This window comes from Dromaius novaehollandiae, chromosome 14 (assembly GCF_036370855.1).
Source record: "Dromaius novaehollandiae isolate bDroNov1 chromosome 14, bDroNov1.hap1, whole genome shotgun sequence".
NCBI classification, from domain to species: domain Eukaryota; kingdom Metazoa; phylum Chordata; class Aves; order Casuariiformes; family Dromaiidae; genus Dromaius; species Dromaius novaehollandiae.
The window spans coordinates 18,340,728-18,363,514 of NC_088111.1; the positions used below are offsets into that span (position 1 = coordinate 18,340,728).

General features: G+C 46.7%; 1 protein-coding gene across 2 annotated transcripts in view; it reads left to right on the forward strand.

Annotated features, from left to right (window-relative positions):
• Positions 1-15,591: 15,591 nt before the first annotated feature.
• The window catches only part of ADCY9 (adenylate cyclase 9), a 99,451-nt gene continuing 92,255 nt past the window's right edge, over positions 15,592-22,787 (forward strand). Inside the window, exon 1 of one of the 2 annotated variants that reach the window (XM_026106500.2) lies at positions 15,592-17,756. In XM_026106500.2, coding sequence (XP_025962285.2) covers positions 16,061-17,756 — 1,696 coding nt within the window. In that variant the 5' untranslated portion in view covers positions 15,592-16,060. The remainder of the gene's footprint in view (positions 17,757-22,787) is intronic. The other variant, XM_026106499.2, reaches the window with a different exon arrangement.

Sequence of the window (22,787 nt, forward strand, 5' to 3'; positions counted from 1 at the left end):
TGCGTTTAGAGACTAGTTTCCACCCCGTAGCAAACGGGGATGGGATTTTCAGCAGTTTGAGCCTCCTGCTGTCTAAGCTGATTGTGAATGACCTCATCTGGCCGGAGAAAGTGCTGGCCGCGGCCTCCCGGGAAAGCACGGCGTCGAGCAAGCAAGCCGCAGAGCGGGGAGGCGAGGGGCACAGCGAGGCGCGGGGCTGAGCTCTGCCGTGCAGCGACTTGCGACGCCGCACAGGGCCGAGCCGCGGCGCGGGTGGCTCAGCTGCCCTGGAAAGCGCTCGCCCCAAACCAGCCATGGCTCCTGCCGCCTGCGGGGGATAAGCTCACCGAGGGAGACCAGCACCGGTGGCGACCGCAGCCTGACAGCGTTTTCCCGCGGTGATGTCAGCCAGGAGATCTGGATTCGGGTGTCCCCTGGAGAGGCAGGAGGCAGCGCTCGGGGGTGGGACGTGGGGACGGGGGCGTTCAGCCTTTGCCAGCCGCAGAGGAGGAGCTGGGTTGATGGGTGCTGCGGGGGACCCTCTGGTGACACCTGGGGCGCCAGTGACCTGGGAGGGCAGAGGCAGCAGATAAAATCGAGGGAAGGCAAGGAGAGGCGGGTCGGAGCAACAGCAAGCTGAAGTACGTATGCAAAGCAGAGGCAGGTGAGTAACAAAATGAGCAACTGTCTCCTTCCCGTTTATAGACGATCCCAGAAAGGGTTTTCATCGTGACCGTGTGCCCTCACGTCTGCTCGCTCTCTGCTGCCGCAGCTACGCGCTGCGCCGCGGAGCTGGGAAGCCACCGATCGCTATCGATCTGCTCCGGCCCCGCCATGGCGAGCGGAGCCACGAGGGCTTTTTCCCACGGCGTCCTAATGGCCATCGACTCTGGAGACTAATGTCACACGGGAGGCACAAGCTGTGCTCGCCTCAGCAAGGGCACTGGCCGGGGCGAATTCGCTACGTGCAGTAGCGAGACTCGAGTCCCGCGGACCCGAGACCTCTTACCCGGCGAGCGTGAGACTCTTTGCCTCGTTCCTCCAAAATCCCAGTTGTGGATTTGTGGCTTCTACTGGTGTCCCAGTGACCATGTTACAGGTGCAGTGTGACAGAAAACTCGCTCTTTAAACTCTTAACGTTGCCTCAGTGTCTTAGGAAAAAGCAAAAAAAAAACAAAAAAGTGAGAAAAGATTTAGGGTGAAGAAGTTGGAGATAAAGAGGTTCAGCATGTAAAAATAAAACCCTGGAGCAAATAAGATATTGGTACCAGGAATAATATCTTTAAAGCAAATAGTACATTAAGACAGGTTTAAGCACACATTTAAAGAGTTGATTTGGACCTTGTGTGATAAAGATGGTGTGAAAAGTGTCCTGAGAGAGCAGCATGGAGCCAAAGCTGAGGTTGCAGCATCCCAAAGGAGGCTGGCAGCATCACGCGGGTTCAATTGCAGGAGCAGGATGGATGGGATGAGCTGTGCAGGCGACCGGGTGTGCCAAAATTGGGGTCGATCTGGGACTGGGGGTCTGGGCATTGTAGGCCTCCATTTGGATGGGAAAAAGGCAGATGGTGAAGGCTCGGGGCCAGCAATAGCTGTGAGGCTGAATGCTGAACTGCTGGGACTGCTGTAGTTTCAGTTAGAGCTGCACGATACGAAGATGGCAATGCTTTCTTCGCACACTAGACTTGCGTTTTATGCAACACCATTGGACTTTGCTATTGCAGTAGAGGAACTTCACTAGAGTCACTGGAGAAAGAAAAAAAAAACAACGGAGAAAGGAAAGATTTTTGTACAGCTCCTGGTGCTGTGGAACTACTTTTTTTTTTTCCATTGCTTGCAAACATTGTCATTTTGTATATAAACACAAAATGCCAAAATGTGAGTCAGCTTAATGGCAGTTTGGCTTGTGCATGGAAACAAGCTGATAAATGCTAGAACTACGGTTGCAGAGGTGATTTATTACAGTTCCAGACTTTTTTGACGTGTTGCTTCATGGCAGGTAGAATGTACTCCTGTGACCTAAGAAAATTTGTCAGTAGTTGCTTTCCATCAGTAAAGGGGAACCTTTTAGTCTCAGCTGATGGCTAAACAGGCTTTTTTTTTTAGCCTTGACATAGTTTGGAAAGTGGAAAGAAATGCAGACAATATCCTCTTATGAACAAGAGAGTCAAACTATTTGAAGGTGGGTTTTTTAATAGCTGCTAAATAAGTCTGCTTCATTGCACAACGCTCTGACCTGATACAACAAAAGATCCCATTCACGCAAGAGAGCAGATTTCAGACTGTCTCAGGAATCTTAATTCCTGAATTTCTCAGCTTTGGTGTTCTCAAGATAAAGAATCACGATGAGCCAAATATAGCGATCTTGACATGTCATTTTTTGTAACAAATGCTATAGTTAAAATGCCATTCTGTAAACACTTACTCATGCACTTAATTTTACACATGTAAATAATCCCATTCAGGTCAGCAAAACTAACCACATGCATAAAGTTAAGCATGTGTGAAAGTGTCTGCAGGATTGAGGCCAGAGATTGCAAAACAGTTATAATCCTCCATTTTCATTAGTTCTAACTTTCTTGAAAAACTTCTACTGTGGGTTTGAAATGCTTCATGGTTTGTTAAGCCAAAGGTGATTTTTCTCCCCGGGAAGTCTAAGCAAAAACCTTCCAGCTGTTTTTAAATTGTTAGGCTTCAGAATTACGTTTCCCACTAAGAACATTGTGCCCTTTTAACACACAGCTAGCTTAACACTGAAATCTATAGTGTAAATAAAGTTAATTAAAGATTATTATTCATTTGCTATGCACAGTAGCCCTTAAACATTACAGTCAGGCAGATTTGGCCGCATTTGCTAATAAATTGATTGACTTTCCAATTTATTTGGAAAACTTTTTAAACCTTTACTACATTGCAAAGATACTAAGTATAATCTATACAGCTTACTAAGAAGTTTCTTGAGCCCTGCTTGTATCCACTTATTTTCTGTAAAATTTAAGAGTTTTAAAAACTGACTTATTTTGGAACGTCGTGTTTGACAGTAATTTTGCCCTCTGTTTTGAGAAGGACCGAAAGCAGAAGCACGCTCAGCCCAGGACGCCTCCGTGGTAATTGCATGGGCTTCAGCCTGACATTGATGCAGTATCTGTAGGGATTGTGAACATCCTTTATTCATATAAATGGGATGTTTGTTTTTAAGCCTGATGCTAGCACTGGAGCAGAATGAACTTGCATTTCAGGTGCTGCGTCCCAGCCTGCTGCGTTTCGGGAGATGCTGAGCTCGCATGCTTGCTCCCTGCAGCTGGAGCGCCCGGGAGTCTGGCTTTCAGGCCACGAATGCACAGCTTGCAATCTGCCTTCCTGCATTGCTGGAGGACTAGTGAGAGCAGAGCCCAGAGGGATTTCTGATTTCTAGGTTAACGGCAAGTTATGTTTTCAACAAATTACCATTTTATGAAATCAGCTCATATAGCGGCTGTTGCCAGTCCCTCGCATCCTCTGTCACACGAGTCGATCCTAAGCCTTCGGGATGGCCTGACAGCAGAGCTAGCCAGAGCAGTGATCCTGCTGGAGCACAGCACTGGATGACATGAGGATCAAGATGCTAATACAAGGGCAAGCCTTTCAGCACAAGCACGCTAAGGCCCTCCCTACACTGCCACACTGGAAGAAATCCCTGGCTGCAAGGAAAGAGATGCACAAACAGGTCAGATCTTGGACGCTTTCTTTTCTTCTGCCATGGCAGAGAGCTGGGACAAACATTAAAATCTCTGAATCACAGGGCTAGTTTGTCCTCAAGCCTATTCTGTACAACCAGGTATTTCTGAAGCAGACTAATGAAGTCAGCTGGCGAGCACCCTGAGCAAGGACTTGTAGCCTTTCCTCAAGCTCCTGCCATGACTTGGCACATGTCTTGTGCTTGTTCATATATGGGACGTGGGAGTTTCTTAGCTCACGGACAGGCTATCTAATGCCAAACAGCCTCCTGAGCACTATTGTCTGGCCACTTCCACGAATGGCTTTACAAGGGAGCAGCGGGTTGCTGAACCTCCGCTCTACCCTTGCGTTGTGGTGGGTACAGGCTACGCGGCTGCAGGGGCAAGAGCACGGCCACATCGCTTCCTAGCAGGATCTGTTCTTACCAGTTTAATATGTTATGTCCTCTGTGTGAGGGTACTCATTTGAAAGACTTTTTGGCCCTGGGAATTGTCAAAAACTTTGTGTGTCAGCCTGTTATAACTTTCTAGAATCAGCTCTAGCAAAGGAGCAGAGCAGTGCTGGTGGGCTCCAGGCAGAGGCCACTTTAAGCTCTTCTCTGTTGAAATAAAAAACCCCATCCATCGGTGACAGAAAATTATTGCTGCCATATGTTGCCTTTTGGGAAAGTTAAGGCAGCAACAAGCCTCCGTCACCGCCTGGTATTGAGTTGTGCTTGGTTAATGCAGGACCCTCCTCTTTTAGAGGAAAGAGGTTGGCTATGGGCTACTTTTCAGACTAGCGGCAGTTAGGAGGAAGATCATGTTTCTGAGGGCACCACCCACATTTCTTGCTTTAAAGAAGTCTGTTATACCAAAGTGATGAACTCTGCCTCCCAGTCTAACCAGTCTTGCAGCATGGACAAGGCAGGAGAGCATGAAAAATCTGGTAAAAATAAACACATGTCAATCCAAGACAAATCAACTCTCAAGCAACATGGCACTCGCCTTCCTTGTGCTGCAAAAAAAGGAAGCAAGAGATGCAGATTAAGGACAAATCCCTAGTTAGAAGCCTAAATGGTTCGGGCTATGAAATTAGGTGGCCTGTTGCTGTCCTGTTTATGTTACTCTGCTGGCATTTTTCTCACATATACGGTCCAGTCATAGCCATCATCTGCCTGCTTTTTCTTGGAAATGGTCCTTCAACATGAGAGATTAAGAAACAAAATTGAGGGACGCACATTTGTAGGCAGCCATAGATGTCTTTGCCTTGCTGTCTGAGCTCCCTACCAGGCACCTATGTAGAAGGGGCAAAGATGGAAGTGATGAAATGTATAGCGTAATCTACATAAATGTAAATATTTTTTGTTCTATTAACTGGGAAGTTCATGGAAACAGTTTCCTCCTGCTCCTTCTCTCCTAATGATATAACAGCAGAGAGACTCTTACCTTGAAAATAAAACATGGAAATCATTCTGCTTTGCGCAGCTGGGATTTAATAAGATGGGATGCAATAAATGTGTGTTACCTGAAAGTGAACGACTGCGGAAGAGGAACAGAAAGTTTTCACTGCTCTTCCGCAGAGCCAAAGCTGAGGAAGGAACTGAAATAAGGATGGTAAAAAGGGAGAAATCAGGAGACAGGAAAAAGCCACTTAGCACAATAAATCTGCTTTTCTGCAGGATTAGCTCAACCCCCACTTTCCTGCTCTATTGCCGGAGCCTTTTCTTTCTCCATGGATGTGTGGCTGCATCTCCTGAAGCCACTACAGTTTTTCACCGCAGTATGTAACACACTTCAGTGGTATTCACGTTGGACCCCCTAATTACTAGGGGAACTGCCTGGGAAGAGACCAAGGTGGTTGTTGCTATGTTGTTGAAATATCACTTGGAAGAAAATGGAGTAATTTTAGAATATTTTCAGCCTATGCTTTAACTTTGTACCTTTCTCAGGAGCGCGTTCTCCAGGCCCCTGGGAATTTAATTTTAATAACTGAGCTGTTTTGATGCACAATCTGTTTGTTTGTTTGCACTGAAGAAATACTGCGAGGCAACTTCAGCCTCTGTGTGCACTTGTTCCTCGTCCAGTCTTCAGAGTAGTTTTAGGAAACAGTTTACCAAACTCCTAGATAATACGTGGGACTGGTTCAGGCATGTGGTGACAAGACAGGTCACACCTAGTAACACGGCAGGCAATGAGGTCTATACCGATTTTCCTTCAGCAAATGACTCGCCTAGTTCGAGGGACCAGTTCAAGGTTAGCTCATGCACGAGTTCCAGCGTGAGGGCTTCTGTTTCAGGCTTATTTTGTTTTAGCTTCTCAGGTGTGACTATCGGCGCTCCTGTTACCCAGTTCAAGATTCCCTGTCCTGAAAAGGACGAAGGCCCTGCTGCCCAGTCCTGATGGGATGCTGCACTGTATAATCTGCCATTCCATCTTTCATTATTCCATATGCTTTTTTTTTTTTTTTTTTGCCCTCAGCTCACCTTTTTATCAAACATTTGTTGTTTTTTTCAGTACAACAGACTTGATATTTGTCCTTGGCTGTAAAAGTACACATTTTCTCTTACCTCCATCAAGAGGTATTTAACGTATTTGTCTAGTCCAGAAATAGCAGAGCCCAGACGTGGGTGACTTCACATTTTATTTCCATAATATACTGCAGTTGTCAGGGCAGCAACATAAGTAAAAATGACTAGGAGACGAGATAACAATCTCTGTCAAAGTCCTATGCATTTGTGTTTTGAGCAACATTTTCTTCCTGTCTTGTTCCCTGGAAACAGAGCGGGGTGAGTAACAATCCTGCGTTCGCACCCGGTTTTAAACAGAATTGTCTGGAAGGTATTTACTGCTCTTTGGCCTCAAGGTCCATTGATATCCCAGCAAAAATTACAAAGATGCACAGATTACCAAGCACTCTAAGGATATTATTTGGAAGGCAAACCCTGGAATATGCTACGGGCAATGACTTGCTCCAGAAAGTGCTAGGGGCTGTTTTCAGAAAGAGAGGAAAGGGACCGAGCTCCCAGTTCTTTGCAGCCGTGATGCAAAGCCCAATTTACAGCTGGGTCATTGGTTATATTCTTTTCATATTTCAGCCTTTAAGAGAAGAGGAACATGGGGTTATATTTAAGAAGAATATAAAAGCAGTTATTTTCTAGTGTATTCATATATAGGCTTTTTTTCTTCCTGAGGCAAGCTAAATGTTTTCATTTGTCTGAGATTATGGTACGCCTTATTTTAATTCTGCAGCTTTTTGCAATTGTTACTAAGTGAAGGATACTAAGCTAATATTGTCAAAATGCTAAAATAATATCTTCTTTTTATATTCTTTAAGTACTTGGCTCTGAAGCCGCAACAATGATCTCTTAATGTAGTTTTTTCTTAAAGTATAAAGTGCAGCAGTGACCAGTTTAGAATGAAAAAATTTTAGTAAAAGCAAATGCAAAATATATCGCGCAGCAGTAGAATCAAAGTGGACTGTGTTGGGCCACCACAATTTCAATCACAACACTAACATAATAGGGGTAAAATTGCCCTATATAATGTCGTCTTGTTCCATCAAAGTCTTAATCCTACCATCACATCAATACATTGAAATAATTATTGTTTGCTGTCTTTGAAGGCCTCCCCTGTAGTCCTTTCCGAGCTTGTAGAACACAAGTGTGTAGAAATCAGCTTAAAGACAAACTGAAGATTGAAACAAGACTTTCTCAACCTCTTCCAGTTCACTTTTTAAAATCAGACATCATTGCTAAATTTCCCAGATCATATCTACTCAAGTTGGAGTAGAGGAGAGAGCATCAGGTCATCTATATTCCTAGGCAGCAGAGCAGTTACAGCCACCCAGGTGAAATCTCAGATATAGCTCAGAAGAATGCTTTTTTCTATCCTTTCTGGGCAAAAAAGAAAATCACCAAAAATATTATAGAAGCATGTGGGTTTTTTTTTTTTTTTTAATGATTCTGGCACTCTTGCCACAGAATAACAGATTTGTGGTTAAAATACTGTGTGATATTCTGAGACAAGGAAAGAGAGAGTGAAGCTACTAAGAGATGCATTGCAGTTAGGAACGCTCTGCTCCTCTTCAGATCTAACACTTATCTCATAGACAATAACGGCTGTTGCCATACCCGCTTCCAGCCCAGCAGTACGCAGTGTTGTCTTCCTATCGCAGATCAAACGAGACCAGGGACCAAGTCTCCAAAAAGCTACGGCAATTCTCTTGTCCTCAAAACCCAAAATTTAGAAAGGGTGTGGTACATGCATAGCAAATGTTTTACGAAGTTTTAAGTTGTGTAATTCCCTGAAGCACTCGCTGCAGTATATTACACGGCTCTACAATCCTGAAGCCAGAATTTTCTACGGATTTGCAGAAGGGCTTACTTCAAAACCCCTGCAGCGTACAAAAGACGATTGCATAAACCTGTGCGTAAACTCCCACCTCTTTTCATTTGAATAATCCAAAACGCTAAATAGAAAATGTGTTGCAATCCACAACTGGACTGTTGCACAAATCAGAAAACGATAAAGTTAAGTTATGTATTGCAATGTTCACACACATTGCACAAATGTCAATTCCTTTAAATCTCTATTGATTCCTCCATAGTTATGCTGGAAAATCCTGTACCATGCATCACTGTAAGTGGAAACTTGCCTGTAAGATGATATGAATAGTTCAGACACGTTCTAAGGGTCCTTTTGCAGTTTCTGTAAAAAAGACTTTGCTTGTCCTTTCGGCTCTTCCCACCAGAACTGTGCTATGAAGACAGGCTGTCTAAAAGAGTCAGCTGTGATAACAAAGTCTTTACTTTCTGTTTCTGTATGGTGTTGGTTTCATAAACCTTATTTGGCAGGATCACACAACCTCTGATGTAACACAGGTAAACTAGAATATGTGCAAGATCTTTAAGAGCAGAGGGGAGCAGATAGCACCGCAGCACAGGACAGCCTGTGGCATCCACCCTCCTATTAGGGGAGATGGAGGTGAAACTTCCAGAGAAAGTAAAATGCATTGGGGCTTTCCCTAAGTCAAAGAATTTTCTTTTTCCCTTAGCCCAGTAACGATCAGACATCTTATTTGCTCAGCGTTCAAAAAGGGATGCTGCTATTTTTGTTTGCCAGAATTGCCTGCTCTTTATGGAAGGTAAAGCCAGTTCAGAGACTCTTAACCAAAGCATCTGCAGTAGACATTTGTTTGGACCAGAAGACTGTGAGATTAGCCTACAATATGTATGAAGGGAAAAACTAAGATTATTCATGGGGAAGGTGGCATGCAACAGGTGTCTGCTTTACAGTCTTGTGAAATTTTATTTTTAAGGGTCGTCTGTTTGTAGTATGCTAAAAATTACTGATGATATATCTGTAAGAAAACTTTTGAGCTGAGAAACCTGTGAAAGGGAAAACAGGTCAATTAACACTATCATTATTTTTCTACTTATTGGCCTGATTTGGAGCCATAGAAATTCATACCACAGTTTACATCAGATACAGACTATTTTTATATGCCTTTTCACTGTCTTCTACCTACTCATGGAAGTCCTGCTGATGACTTTACAACATGACTTCCCACTATTTGACTGCAATGCCTGGTCATTTTCACTGATTTTAGCTATTTTATGTTATACTAGAAAGTGGAGTCATGGCATGGCAGTGAGAGCAACTTAACTCTGCTTTGGGATTCTGGGATTAACATCTCTGTAGCTGTGCAAAATATTGTTATATCTTTTCCTGTGTCATAATTTTCTTTTAAAAAGACCCACTTCAGAAGTACGGAAAGGAGAACTCTAGCTGCAAGCTTTCCATCCACTGCCAAATCAGAGCTGAGCACTGAGGTTAATCGCAAAACTTTCCAGGGAGAGTGTCTTTTTTTTAAAATCAGACATCATTTTACAGGAGTCTGGTGCCATCCTTGTAGGAAATAATGTTGCAACATTGTAGCACCAACGTGGCAAACTTCAATTTAAGATGTTACAGGTGGTGAAGATGATTTATCCTTAAAGAAACCTGAGACAAAAGCCATCTCACTCATTCACACTCACAAGCATGAAGAGGTATGTGTCCAAGGAGTCTATCCAGCCAACAGGTACCAAAATGCTTGTACTGGGGTCTGCCCAGGATCCTTCTCATGACCCAGGGGACAAAGAACACCTGTTGTAGGGTCCTTCTCACAAACCTTGCTGGGTTCACCTTAGATAGATGACCATATACTGATTTTGGGTTTGCCTTTTTGTACCTGTTAGGAGGACAAGGATTGTGATCTTTTGTCTCTCCATCATATCCCACTTCCTAGGCTTTGCTCACTGTTCTCTGTCTTCTTATCCGGCTGTTTCATGGCTCCTACCCTGCCCTCTGTCTTCTCGCCACCATATCTTAATGGCTTAGGTCATTGTTTTAGTCGGATCTCAGTCTGTCCCTTTGCTAAGGCTGTCCTTTGTTTCCCTGATCTGGATGTCCTGAGGTGCTGCAAGGAGAGGTACTGGCGTCTTGATGCTTGGCTAATCTAAGTGCCACCAGTGCCTGCCGTTTGTGCAGTCCTTCTCCTGTTTGTTCCTCGGTGCTTCCCCACCCAACCATTTCCATTCACCCTCCATTCGTACCAATCTTAACATTCCTGTTTGAAGTAAGAAAGTGATAGTAAAAAAACAAAACAAAACAAAACAAAATAAAGAAGAGAACTGGCATCAAAGTTCCTCCACCGAGGAGCTGTAGTTATAAAAGTGTATTAGATGTGGCTGTATTTGTAGGCAACAGCGTTACTTCCCTTGCTCGGAAACGGAGCAAGTTTCTATTTCAGTCTTTGCTGACTCAAGGGTGAGGTGCCCAAGCTGATTCAGCAGCTTGGCAAGTCAGGAGAACTTCTTGTTATGAATGGAACAAGCAGTAAATTTTAAAGTTTGTCTTCATCTTCCAGAAATGTATATTTGAGTGAAACCACCTCCTGGAGGCAGACATTTTGCCAAAAAAATGGCACTATCTGCATTGCTTTCAGTTTAGGAGGCCAGTTGAATGAGGCAACCATAAAGCCGGCAAGTAAAATCCTGGTCCTGTAGGAGCCAGTGATTCCCACTCAGGTGGGCAAGGTTTTATCCTCCCTCCTGAGGCACAAGTTACATAAAAAAATCTTCTATTGCTTTACTTGCTTATTTCATCTCACTTGGGACATAAAATTGTGTCAGTAATATGAACTGAATCCGAAAATTCTAATTTGAACCACAATTTCAGAAGGATGAAACTGCAGAATGCAATTAAAAAATTCCCAGCCACCTTGAGAAAATCGGAAGAACACACCACTCACTCTGCTTCCTTCGCTTCATATGGAAAGGATGCCAAAGGTAATCCTTGGGCTCTTCTTTTACATAAATGTGAAATAAATACCATGAAATACATATAATCATTTATCTGAATTTAAAATGCATGGAGGAGTAATGGTCTTCCAAAATATTTTCTAATGTTTACGTGTTAGTTTGAGAACGGAAGTCAGAGGAGTTATTTTCATAATGAAAACATGAGTCTTTTACTTGAAGATTATCCGGTTTCAGACCAAAGCTCAGGATGAACGCCAGGCCAGTCGGTAAGCAGGCAGAAGCAGAAGCAGAAAGTGAGATCCTGCTGCCTATCCAAGTAAAGAAGTAGGGAATGGGGCATCTGCAGCGTCTCCCTTAAATCTTGCTGCCTCTGGATGTATAAACCAGTTTTTAATGTATTTTCCTCCAATATTTATGCTGTATCCAGAGCCAGACAGGATGAACGCTCTCCATCTGTGACATCTATGCCACTTTTGTCTTTCAGGTTCTAAGTTTTGCTTTGCCGACATACAATAAAAGCTATAAACTCCCAAATAGCATTCCTCCTCCCCAGCTACACCAAATAACCAGGCATTAAAATATTTCTCTGCTGTTCTAGCCAGCAGTTCTTGTCTTATATTCTTTAAATGGACTGAGTTCTGCCTCACGAAGGCAGCCTGCGAAGTCTAAAAAAGGATCATGTGGGTTGCCGCACTTTAAGAAACCCCCCCACTAAATGGTTTCATGCAGCTCCATCAGAAAACTGGCGAAGGGCAATATTATGAATATCAAACAAAAGCTAATCAGAAGAGCCGGGAAAGCTGTGCCTCTGAAAAGGCAAGCAAATCCAGTTCTATAGACTAAACATTTAGCAGCAGGATTTAAAATAAATGTGCAAGTGGAATATGCGTTTGCCTTAGCTAGTGCACGGCAAAGTATTTCCTCTAAGGCAGGCTCTGAGAAAGGAAACCAGTCGCAGTGTGTTTTGGAAGGGCAGCCAGCATTCGCTGCAGGAGAACTACCAGACACTGAAATTCATACCGGACTCAAAATCAATACTGAGCTTCTAGCTGTGTCAAGATGTGCTAACTTTGGTTGCCAAGAAGAGTCTTCTTCCGTAAAGGATGCTACAAACTTTATCCACTCAGACGCTGGTTTAGATGGACGCATTAACTGTATTATATTCCATGGCATTGAAGCCCTCCTGGAAACAAAACAGAAAACAGAGGGGAAAATAACAGGTATGACTTTGAATCACTCGTTGCCCTTTAAGACAAATTTTACCCAAATACTTGAAATTAGTGCAAGCATCACTGGCGTTTCTTGATTCCTGCTTATATGCATCTAAGCTGCTGCTGAAATTCAACAGGGAAAAATTTTCATGATAAAAGCAGAGTGAAAAATGACTTAAAAACCGATCTTGCAACGCAGGTTTTTGGGGTGCAGCACCAGCTTTTTTGCAGGCAGTACAGAGCTAATAAACACAGGCCCTCAGGTCTCCCCCCCGCATACACAGCGTACGTTGCCATTATAAAGAGAATTTGATAACGACCGAAGAAGGTGGGGAATGGCCGGGCTGGTGAGCAGCCACAGCGCGGCACTTTGCGGTAATGCACTTGTTAGCGGCTCTGCTTTCACGTTATGAGCCCCAGACAGGTTTGGTTTGGGGATGCGGTAGCACTAACTTACTGCCCTGTTTCACCCAGGAGATTGAAAGGAGGAGCACAGCGGGAGACTGCAGGCGATGAGTCCGCCGGGAGCTCCCTCGGGGAGAAAGGATCCCGAACGGGCTAAAAGCTGGGATCTGAAGCTTGCCAAATTAGGGTTTGGGCAAGTCAGCTGCCTTCTTCAGCTTCATTTCAGTGTCTTCCAAAGCAGTATGCAGGAAAGAGGAGCCCGCTTCATTATTGGAGATCAAAAGCAGTCTCTGGCTCGTAGCTAGACAAAATTTGGAGTCATGTGGGTTACTCCAGCAAAAACTTGTGATGCAGTCAGTAGCTTTGATGTGCTCCTGTTTCTTCTCATACACAAAGTCCTGCTTTATTGAGCACAGGGGGAACAAGACACACTTTTGCTTCCCAGCGCTGCCTCTGCTCGTCCTCCCTCTCCCACGCCCACGTGCCGGCAGCAACTGTAGACATGAACCGCTTCCCTCCCGCGACGGCGTGAACACGCGCACGCGGGGGAGATCTGCACACGCACGCCTGCGCCCGAGCCACCCCCTCCGGCTCGGTCCTTCACTGCCAAACCCGCACAACCCAGAGCTCGGCGGCGTCCCTTCGGTTTTGTCCCGAAGGAAGGTCTGCTCCGGCAGCTCCATTTTCGATATTCTTCAAAATCGAACTGAAGCCTACCCAAGCAGGTTTCAGGAACAAAGTCAATGGGCCTCATCTTTTGCTACGCACTAGAAGACCCACGTTTTATTTATTCCCTGCCTATGCATTATGCTTGAATTTCAGTACCGCTGACACCTCAAAGTCCAAATCACCCAGCCTCTGCAACAGCATAACTCTTACAGGCATATATAATAATGTTAAAAAAACAGGTATTCCTATGCCATTTGTCTGCTTTTCCACAAAGACAGGGAAGAAACTAAGTAGTTTCACCTCAGTTCTACACCTCTGAGTGACAAAGCGTTTTTCCCTCTTCCACCAAATTTCTACGACATCTTTGAAGATGTTGGCCTCTCGCTTAAATAAATTCATCTTCCTCTCTGAAGTAAAAAATGCCTCTTGAAGCACATATAGATGAATCGATAAAAAGGCTGCAAAGCAGTCTTAGTAAATTCATCGCTTAATCGGGCAGCCCCGGAGGCCTCCTGCCGTTCCGCACGCTCAGCTAAGGGAGCGTTTCTTCCCCGCGGTGTATGGGTAAGAGCGGCACCGTAAGCAGCATCCCGATAAAATATTGATCAGCTGAGCTATTAGTTGAAATCAGAGAGACGGTTACGTTATAGCAAAACCAAAGCAATTATTATTATTGATTGGACTTTTTTATTATAGGTTATTTTGGTCCCTATGGACTTCAGAAAATGCGATTTTTTCCCAAAACTCCCCCCAGCTTTACAGCCCATTATCGCACAGCGACTAAATAACATTACAAAGGAAACGGAGAAAAAATACAAGCTTCGGTTTTAATCTCCGTGTGGTAATATATTTTTTATTAGCGTTTAAAAAATGAGGGCAGTTTCCTCAGTGGTATCCTCTGAAGAAGACAAGGGAGTTGGTGTTGGACTAGGAAGGTTCTCCGAAGGGACTGGACGTGGCGAAGGCGGACGGCTGGGAAAGACTCGCCTGGAAGAAGGCAGACGGATTCGGGCAGCGAGACGCGCCGGCGGGGCCTGGGCTCGCAAGCGGAGCGGTTGGGGCTGGACACGCGATAGCGCCGGACGTTTTGGGAAGAGGTGCGGAAGCAGGAGCCGAGCCGTGAGGAGGGGGCGCGGAGCGAGGCTGGAAGTAGCTGCGGGACCGTTGGAGGAGGTCGCCCGGGCGCGACGGCGGGGCGAGCGGCGAGCTGGAGAGAGGGGGGGAGCGAGCCGCAGAAAGCAGAGCGGGGCAGAAGGAAACCTGGTGAAGGGGGGGAAGATAGGAGCCGCCTGGGAGGAAGAGATAGTAACGCTGGGGGAGCGGCACGTGAGGGAGCATCGTTATAAACAAGCGAAGGCAGGGAAAGGAGAGGGGGAAGAAAAGCGCCCGACTCTCCAGCGGGCTCGGGGAGGATGGGGAGAGGTTAAACTGTCTGTCGAGCCGCGTTTTGTTCGTGCGTGGCAAACCTAGGCGTTGCCAACCGCGGCACTTCTTTTCTCTCCTTTTCGGGCAAGCGGGGCTTCACGAGCCGCCGCCGCGCGGCGGGGGGCGGGTGGGCGCAGGCTCCCACGCCGCGACCCACGGGCGCGCGGCGGCGGGAGCTCCGGTGGGGGGGGGAGAGGGCAACGGCCGCCGCCTCGCGCCGCGCGCGGCCCCAACGGCCCCGACGGCCGCCGCCCCGCCCCGCGCGGCCTCGCGCCGCGCCGGAGGGAAGGGCGCCCGCCAGGGGCCACCGGCTCCCCCGGCTGGGGGCGGGCTCGCTCCCCGCCCCTCGGTCCCCGCGCTGCCGCGCGCGGCATTGGCCGGCGCGAGCGGGGGGTGGGAGCGGCGGGGGCGGAGGCGCGCTCCCTCCCGGCGCGCTCCCGCGGCGCGCGAGCCCGGGGCTTCCAGTGACAGCCGGCGGCGGAAGATGGTGGCGGCGGCGGCGGCCCGCGCCCCGGCCCGCCGCGCCTGAGCGAGCGCCCCCGCCCGCCCTCCGCTGCCCTCCCGCTCGCTCACCGCCGCGGCGCGCAGGCGGGCGGCAGCGGGCGCCGGCCCCGCCAGGGCACGGAGCTCCCCGCGGCGGCGCGGCGCCTCCCCGCCGGCAGGGGCGACTGAGGCAGCGCCGGGCCCCGCGGCGGGCGAGGAGGGAGCGGGCACCTGGCCGCGGCGCAGCGGAGCGGAGCGGGGGCGGCTGGGGCCGAGCGGGCGCTCGCCGGCTCCGGGGCCCGCCCGCCCGCCCGCCGCCGCCTCCCCCGGCCGCTGCCCGCGGCGCCGGACGGGGCGCCAGGAAAGCGCGGCGCGGCTGCGGGGCCCAAGGCCCCGCCGGCGGGGAGCGGCTCGGGGCCGCGCAGGCCGCCGGGGGGCGGCCGCCGCCGCCGGGGCGCGCGGGGCTTGGCGCGGGCCGGGGCCGGCGGGGGAGCGCTGCCCGCCGGGCGCCCGGGAGGCGCGGCGCTTCCTCCCCGCAGAGAGCCGCAGCCGCCATGGAGGAGCGGAGCCCCCCCGGCGGGGGCCGCCTGTCCCCCCCGCGGCGCTGAGCGGCCGCCGCCCCGGCGGGGCTGCCCGGAGCCGGGCCGCCGGCTAGCAGCGGGCCCTGCGCGCCCCCCGGCCGACGGGACTATGCGCGGCTGCCCGCGCCGCGGCGCCGCCTCTGCCCTGCCCGGCTCGGAAGGCGCGCGGCGGAGCGCGCCAGGCCTGCCCCGCCGGGCCCCCGCGCCCCCGGCCGGAGCCCGCTGAGAGCCGCTCCGCCGCGAGGGTCGCTGCCCGCGCCCCAGAGAGCCAACTGCCCACGAGCCCTTGAGGAGGACTTGACAACATGGCTTCCCCACCGCACCAGCAGCTGCTGCATCACCACAGCACCGAGGTGAGCTGCGACTCCAGCGGAGACAGCAACAGCGTGACGGTGAAAATCAACCCCAAGCCGCACCAGGGCTGCTCCTCGGCCAAGCACTGCAAGTACAGCATCTCGTCCAGCTGCAGCTCGGGGGAGTCGGGTGGCACCCGCCGGGCGGCCGGGGGAGGCGGCGGCGGCGGCCTCCGCCGGCAGAAGAAGCTGCCGCAGCTCTTCGAGAGGGCCTCCTCCAAATGGTGGAACCCCAAGTTCGACTCCAACAACCTGGAAGAGGCTTGTATGGAGCGGTGCTTCCCGCAGACCCAGCGCCGGTTTCGCTACGCCCTCTTCTACATCGGCGCGGCCTGTCTGCTCTGGGGTATCTACTTTGGCATACACATGAAAGAGAAACTGATTGTTTTCATGGTGCCAGCTCTGTGCTTCCTCTTGGTATGCGTGGTGTTTTTTATGTTCACTTTCACCAAGACTTATGCTCGCCATTACGTGTGGACTTCGCTGACGCTCACCCTCCTGGTTTTTGCTTTGACTCTCGCTCCGCAGTTCCAGGTTCTGACACCTGTCTCAGGAAGTGGTGACATGTCCAACCAGACCCCCCCAGCAGATCCCACAGACACTTGCCTTTCTCAAGTAGGCAGTTTTTCTATGTGTATTGAAGTGCTCTTGTTGCTTTACACAGTGATGCACTTACCCTTGTATTTAAGCTTGTTTCTGGGACTCTCTTACTCGGTCCTCTTCGAGACCTTTGGGTATCACTTCCGTGATGAAAACTGTTTTACGCCTCTTGGAGCCAGCGCGGTTTACTGGGAATTGTTGAGCAAAGCCTTCCTTCACATCTGCATCCATGCGATCGGTATTCATCTATTTATCATGTCCGAAGTCAGATCAAGAAGCACATTCCTCAAAGTGGGGCAGTCAATCATGCATGGAAAAGACCTGGAAGTGGAAAAAGCCCTGAAAGAGAGGATGATTCATTCTGTTATGCCAAGAATAATAGCTGATGACTTAATGAAGCAGGGAGATGATGAAAGTGAAAACTCTGTCAAACGTCACTCCACCTCAAGCCCCAAAAACAGGAAGAAGAAGCCCTCCATACAGAAAACCCCCATAATATTCCGTCCTTTTAAAATGCAGCAGATAGAACAAGTGAGCATTTTGTTTGCGGATATTGTTGGCTTCACTAAAATGAGTGCCAATAAATCTGCCCATGCTCTGGTGGGACTTCTGAACGACCTGTTTGGCCGTTTTGACCGGCTGTGTGAGGACACTAAATGTGAGAAGATAAGCACTTTGGGAGACTGTTACTACTGCGTAGCTGGTTGCCCAGAGCCTCGGGCGGATCACGCTTACTGCTGCATTGAGATGGGCTTAGGTATGATTAAAGCTATTGAGCAATTTTGCCAAGAGAAAAAAGAAATGGTGAACATGAGAGTTGGTGTTCATACCGGGACAGTCCTGTGTGGCATTTTGGGAATGAGGAGATTCAAGTTCGATGTGTGGTCCAATGATGTCAATTTGGCCAATCTAATGGAACAGCTGGGGGTGGCTGGAAAAGTCCATATTTCAGAAGCTACTGCAAAATATTTGGATGACCGTTACGAAATGGAGGATGGAAAGGTGATTGAACGAGTTGGTCAGAGTGTGGTAGCTGATCAGTTAAAAGGTATGTGTTTTTATTTTGTACTGGTTTCTGTCTTTTTTCTTTAATATATTTTCCCTCGTGCATGTCTTCTGCCTGTTGACTTCTGCAAATTGAGCGTGGCTTGCATTTATCACTATGTGCTGGTGATCAGAAACTTCGTGGGGATTATAGACTGAAAGCTGCCACGGAGAGATAAGTGTGAAAAATCTTCTCGGGTATTCAGAATATACACCGACTCCAAAACTCCTTAAAATTCCTTGTGAGAGTATCGCATAGTAGGGAGGAGAAGGTTGATGTGTTTGCTGTCTCCAGAAGAGTTTTGTTTTACTGTAGTGTGTCATCTTTTAATTCAGTAAGTAAACTTGTTAATTGACTTTATGTGCCATACATAGAGCATATGTGTTTTGCAAAATTATGTATATCTGTGAAAAGTTTTTGGCACTGAAAGAGTTGGTACTGAGAAGGCTTTTGGGGAAAAATGACAGCTGGATTCACAGAAAGAAATGAGCACTGTGTATTTGGCAGTTTGATAGCAAGTTGTTACAGTTAGAAGTTAGGCTGGAAAAAGTTACTCAGGTGGTTCACTAAGCTAGCAGATGTTCTTATTCCTGCAGTTTTAACGGTTTGGGGATGCAACTGCAAATTTGCAATTTGGAAAAGAAAGGATCATTTGAGTCCCTTTATGGCTCGGATAGAGGTCCAATTTTCATTCTTCTGTGGAGTATTCATTTTGAAACGAAACCCTTGATTGCTTTCCAGTAGAGATAGCAATACTTCAGAAGTACATTCAGGAGGATTGTATGTGTTGAGGGTTTAATTGTCTGTCTCTGTAGACACATAAAACTGTGAATGCAGACATCAGAAAAACGGTCTGTTTCTTCAGTGCTGTGCATTTATCTCACAGAGGTTTATTTGTTCTGCAGTGGCTATAGTCCAAAGTGGGGAACAGACAAATGAAAATCAGAGTGGAGTATGTTACAAACCCTTTTTATGTTACATGAGTTGGTTTATTCATTTGGTTTACATATGTACACATTTTTGTATAAGAAAGTGTAGAAAACGGAGTGGAAGAAATAGAAGGAGCCATAGGACAGCGTTGTGATGGGGAGGAGAGATTTGTTGCAATAAACGTAAGAAACGAGGACAGAGCGGTTGTAGAAAGGTCAGTGAGTAAGGACAGGAGGGGAGAGTGTTGCAAAACAGTGGAAGGGGAGAAGTGGTAATGACAGGCTGCTTGCCTGTGGCAGGAGCTTATTTTGATATGCAGCTAATACTTTTTTTGGTGAACTGTCTGTCCATGTGCACAAGGCGACAGGGATGAAATGAGAGGCTTAGGGGGAAGAAAATAACAATAATTACACAGATAGCTGGAAGCCATAGAACTGGAGCAGATGTGTCCCTGGACTTCAGCTTTCTGTTTAACTTTTAAAAATACAAATTCAGTTGATTTATTTGAAAATTGCCGATACTGATGTCTTTTAGATGAAGTATGCTTTTAAGAAAAAAAATCAGATGTAAAAACTCCATGTTATTCTGAATGGAATCTTGTCTTTTTGGTAAAAATAAGTTGAATATGTTGTAGAGAGATAGTGCTGTGATATTTAAGCTCTCATTGTTCATCTTCCATCTAATGTTATTGCTAGACGCAGTATGAAGGCCATGTTGTAGCAACAGATTAAAATTAAGTATTTTTGTTAGGTTTATAGCGCTCCTCAGTATCATTAATCACAAAGTGACATTAACCTACTTGTGGAGACTGGTGGTACTGCTCTTAACATTTATTATTTATTTATTTTTTTAGATTTTCCAGGAAAGCACAAGAGCATTGTATGGAACAGCTATTCCCCATCCCAGGAGTGTTTCTCCATGGTTTTTCTCAGAACTCTGTTCTGTCTTACATTTACTGCGAAACGACATAGGTTGCCGCCTTTTCAATGGGTTGATGACACTTAGGTTCAGATTTTGCAGCTCTGAGTGCCTTTCACAGGTCTTGCTGTAGCCAGGATGCTATAGGTGAACAAACTAAAATGCAATCTAGATAAGACCAGAGCGTGCTTTGTTTGTGGATTCACATTGTAATGATTTCTTCTTACCTTGAAATCTAGCTATGAAGGTAATTGGAAAAGCTGGTAAGAATTACTTCAACAAGGAATATGGGTTGATTGTTGGGTTTTTTTTCCCACCATCTGTATTTTGTGGTGGAGCTGTAATTAGCTTGCGTTCTCTTACCAGAATGGTATATAATTATAGAAATGAAAATCTGTATGTGTGTGTGCTGTTGAACCGAGCAGAACTATGCCACACCTTTATATGCAGGGAGGTCGAATGTGTAGCTGCTTTCCCTCATGATGGCTCTGCCCAGATCACCTATGATGCACGTGGTGTAACACAGTTACCCATTTCTTCCCATTTCCTCAATACTTTCCTTACACAGACAAGTTACTGAGCTGATAGGTTTATGGCATCAGGAACAGAACAGTGAAGAGGCCGTGATACAGGCAATATAGCAGCAGTACCACAGGGTAGCAGAGGCTGGAGTTTAAAACGTGCTGCAGAGTGGGTTTTGTTACGGAGCAGCTCTGAGATTTCACCTCTGAATTGTCCTCTGCCTAGCACCCGCTCGGTTTTGTGCACGGAGGTGCTGTTAGGAGGCTCTCCTCACCAGGCGACTTGTGCCTCCCTGGGAATTAGCTGGTAGGAGCGATAGAGAAGAGGAAGTTTATTGTAGTTATTTAATTATGTGATGCTAGTGGTCTTTTCAAGTATTGAAGTGCTGTCGAGATAACAGCCATGAGCTTTATTTCTCCACCAATACTTTACTTCTCAGCTTCCTTTCAACCTTTGGTATCTTAATGATATCCTATTTTTTATGTTGTATGTCTAACGTATTATCTCTTAATTGTCTGAGCTGCCACAGTAGTCATAATTATCTTTCTAAGGCTAAGTCAACATTAGCAAGTGATCTGTCCTTGTTTTCTGGAAGGCAGCACAAGGCACAACTGTAAAAATTCTTCTTTCCCTGTGCCGTTTTGTAGTTCACTGAGATTTTTAAAATGGAAAAATCCTTTCTTCCGTCTTCGATTGCCAAATGGTATGATGCTTCATTTGGCTCCTTATTGCAAGAATGAGGGCCCGGGTATTTTCCCACATGTGGTTCTAACATAAATAGATGATATTTAAAATGAATCGACAAGCAAAGAGAGCCACTGATGACGTTATAATATTTTTGCATATTTCAGACTGCTGTTTGGTTCGGATCGTGTTATGCCTTCCGTTTTCCCAGCGACTGCGATCCTTTGGGTTGTGAGGGGAGCACAGGGGAGCGATGTCCTAGTGATTTTTGAGGCTGACACGTAAAGCGTAGATCTCGGTTCAAGTTTATCTTCCATAATAAGTTTTTCATAGAATTTTAGACAACTCACTGTTTCTGTTTTCTTACTTGCTGAGTTTCCTAGGAAATGAATGTATTAAAGGCTGTGAGATGCTGACAGTCTCATAATACCTGAGATTATGGAGAAATGTCTCTCATCTGGACCCTGTAGAGTCTGAGAGTTCTCTTCTTTTCAGGGTATAAAAAAATTCTGCTCGAGGAAATATTTTTGTTTTGCTTTGCTCTTCTTGGTTGTTTCCATTTCTCTTCCTTGTTACTTATGATGTCATGATATTGCTATTTACCCATCAGCCAGAAAATCTTCCAGAATTATCAGGGTCATTGATATCTTTTTTGAATGCTCAAACTATATAAGCTTGCTGGGGCAGGAATGCTTTCTCTGTGTTTATGGAGCCCAGCACGATGGAACTATGATTTCCTTTGAGGCATCTGTATATATGCTGTTACTCTAATAATAGTGTTTACTGTTTGAGTTCTCGTAAAAAAAAAAACAAAAAAAACCTCAACCTCTCTGCAGCAAGATATATTTTTGTTCAGCTTGTCTCAAGCAATGGATTTATAACCAAAGTCCTTTTAGAAGCCCTTGAAGATACAGAAACATTTTGTATGTGATTGCTCTTTGCTTCATCATGGAAAAAACATAAATGGATTTTGTGTCACTCTGTCACCTGGCTGGCAAAATCGAATAATTCAGGGTTTCACGATTAAGGTCAACTTTCACAGTACTCAGTGAAGTTTACTGCATGAAAAGGCACCAGTTCACATATGGCGAGCGGTGGCAGTTAGTGACAGAGCATGGCAAAGATCAGTAGCTTAATTAATTACCTCTCACTCTTCTCCATGTTTCTTTTAAGGATTTTTCATAAGCCTGGTTTATCTGCTTTACTTTAAAGCAATTTTTAATAAAGCAAATTAGTTCTACAAATCACAGTTTCACTTGATATTGAAACCTTTTTTTCCAACTCAGTAGTGCTATTATTTCTCCATAAATAGCCTAGCTTTTTACAGGGCGACAACCTCTGACTGACAGCATGATTTTCTCTTGGCAAACCATGGACTGCAGCTCTGCCTGGTGACTTGATAGCCTACTTCTTTCTCAGGTTTAAGTTATAGGGAACATACTGCGGTGTTCCTGAAAGAAAAGTCTCCGGTAGAGTTATGAAAAGAGAAATCTTTGAATTTTCCTTCCCTTCCTCCCCTCTGCTGCGGAAGCAGGGGCGGGGGGCCCGTGTTTACATCCTGGCGGCGGGGAAGTTTTCCTCGTCTGCCTCATCTTTCTGTCTTTCCCCAGGCCTGCACGTAGAGAACCTGTAGCTGTCATGTGCTTCTCCAGGTTCACAGACAGGTGAAAATAAGATGAAAATTGTCCTTAGCTTTTTGAGCCCTGCCTGCTGGGCCTGGTGTAAATCTAGACAGCTCGCGCTTACGCCAACGGGCCGGCTCTGCAGAGAGGTCTGCACAGATTCATCGTTAGCGTGCGACGTGGCTAATAGCAGCTTTAGCCTCTGGCTGGCGAGGACTTGGGGGCTGGGGGGCAGGAGGTTAGTGCGCTTGTTTGTTTGCTTCCTTCCATCCGCTGTGCGGTTCTTCCTGCTCGGCATCTAGTTCCATCAGAGTCCATAAATGCAAATCTTCCGATAGAGCCTTTTTATATGTGTTAA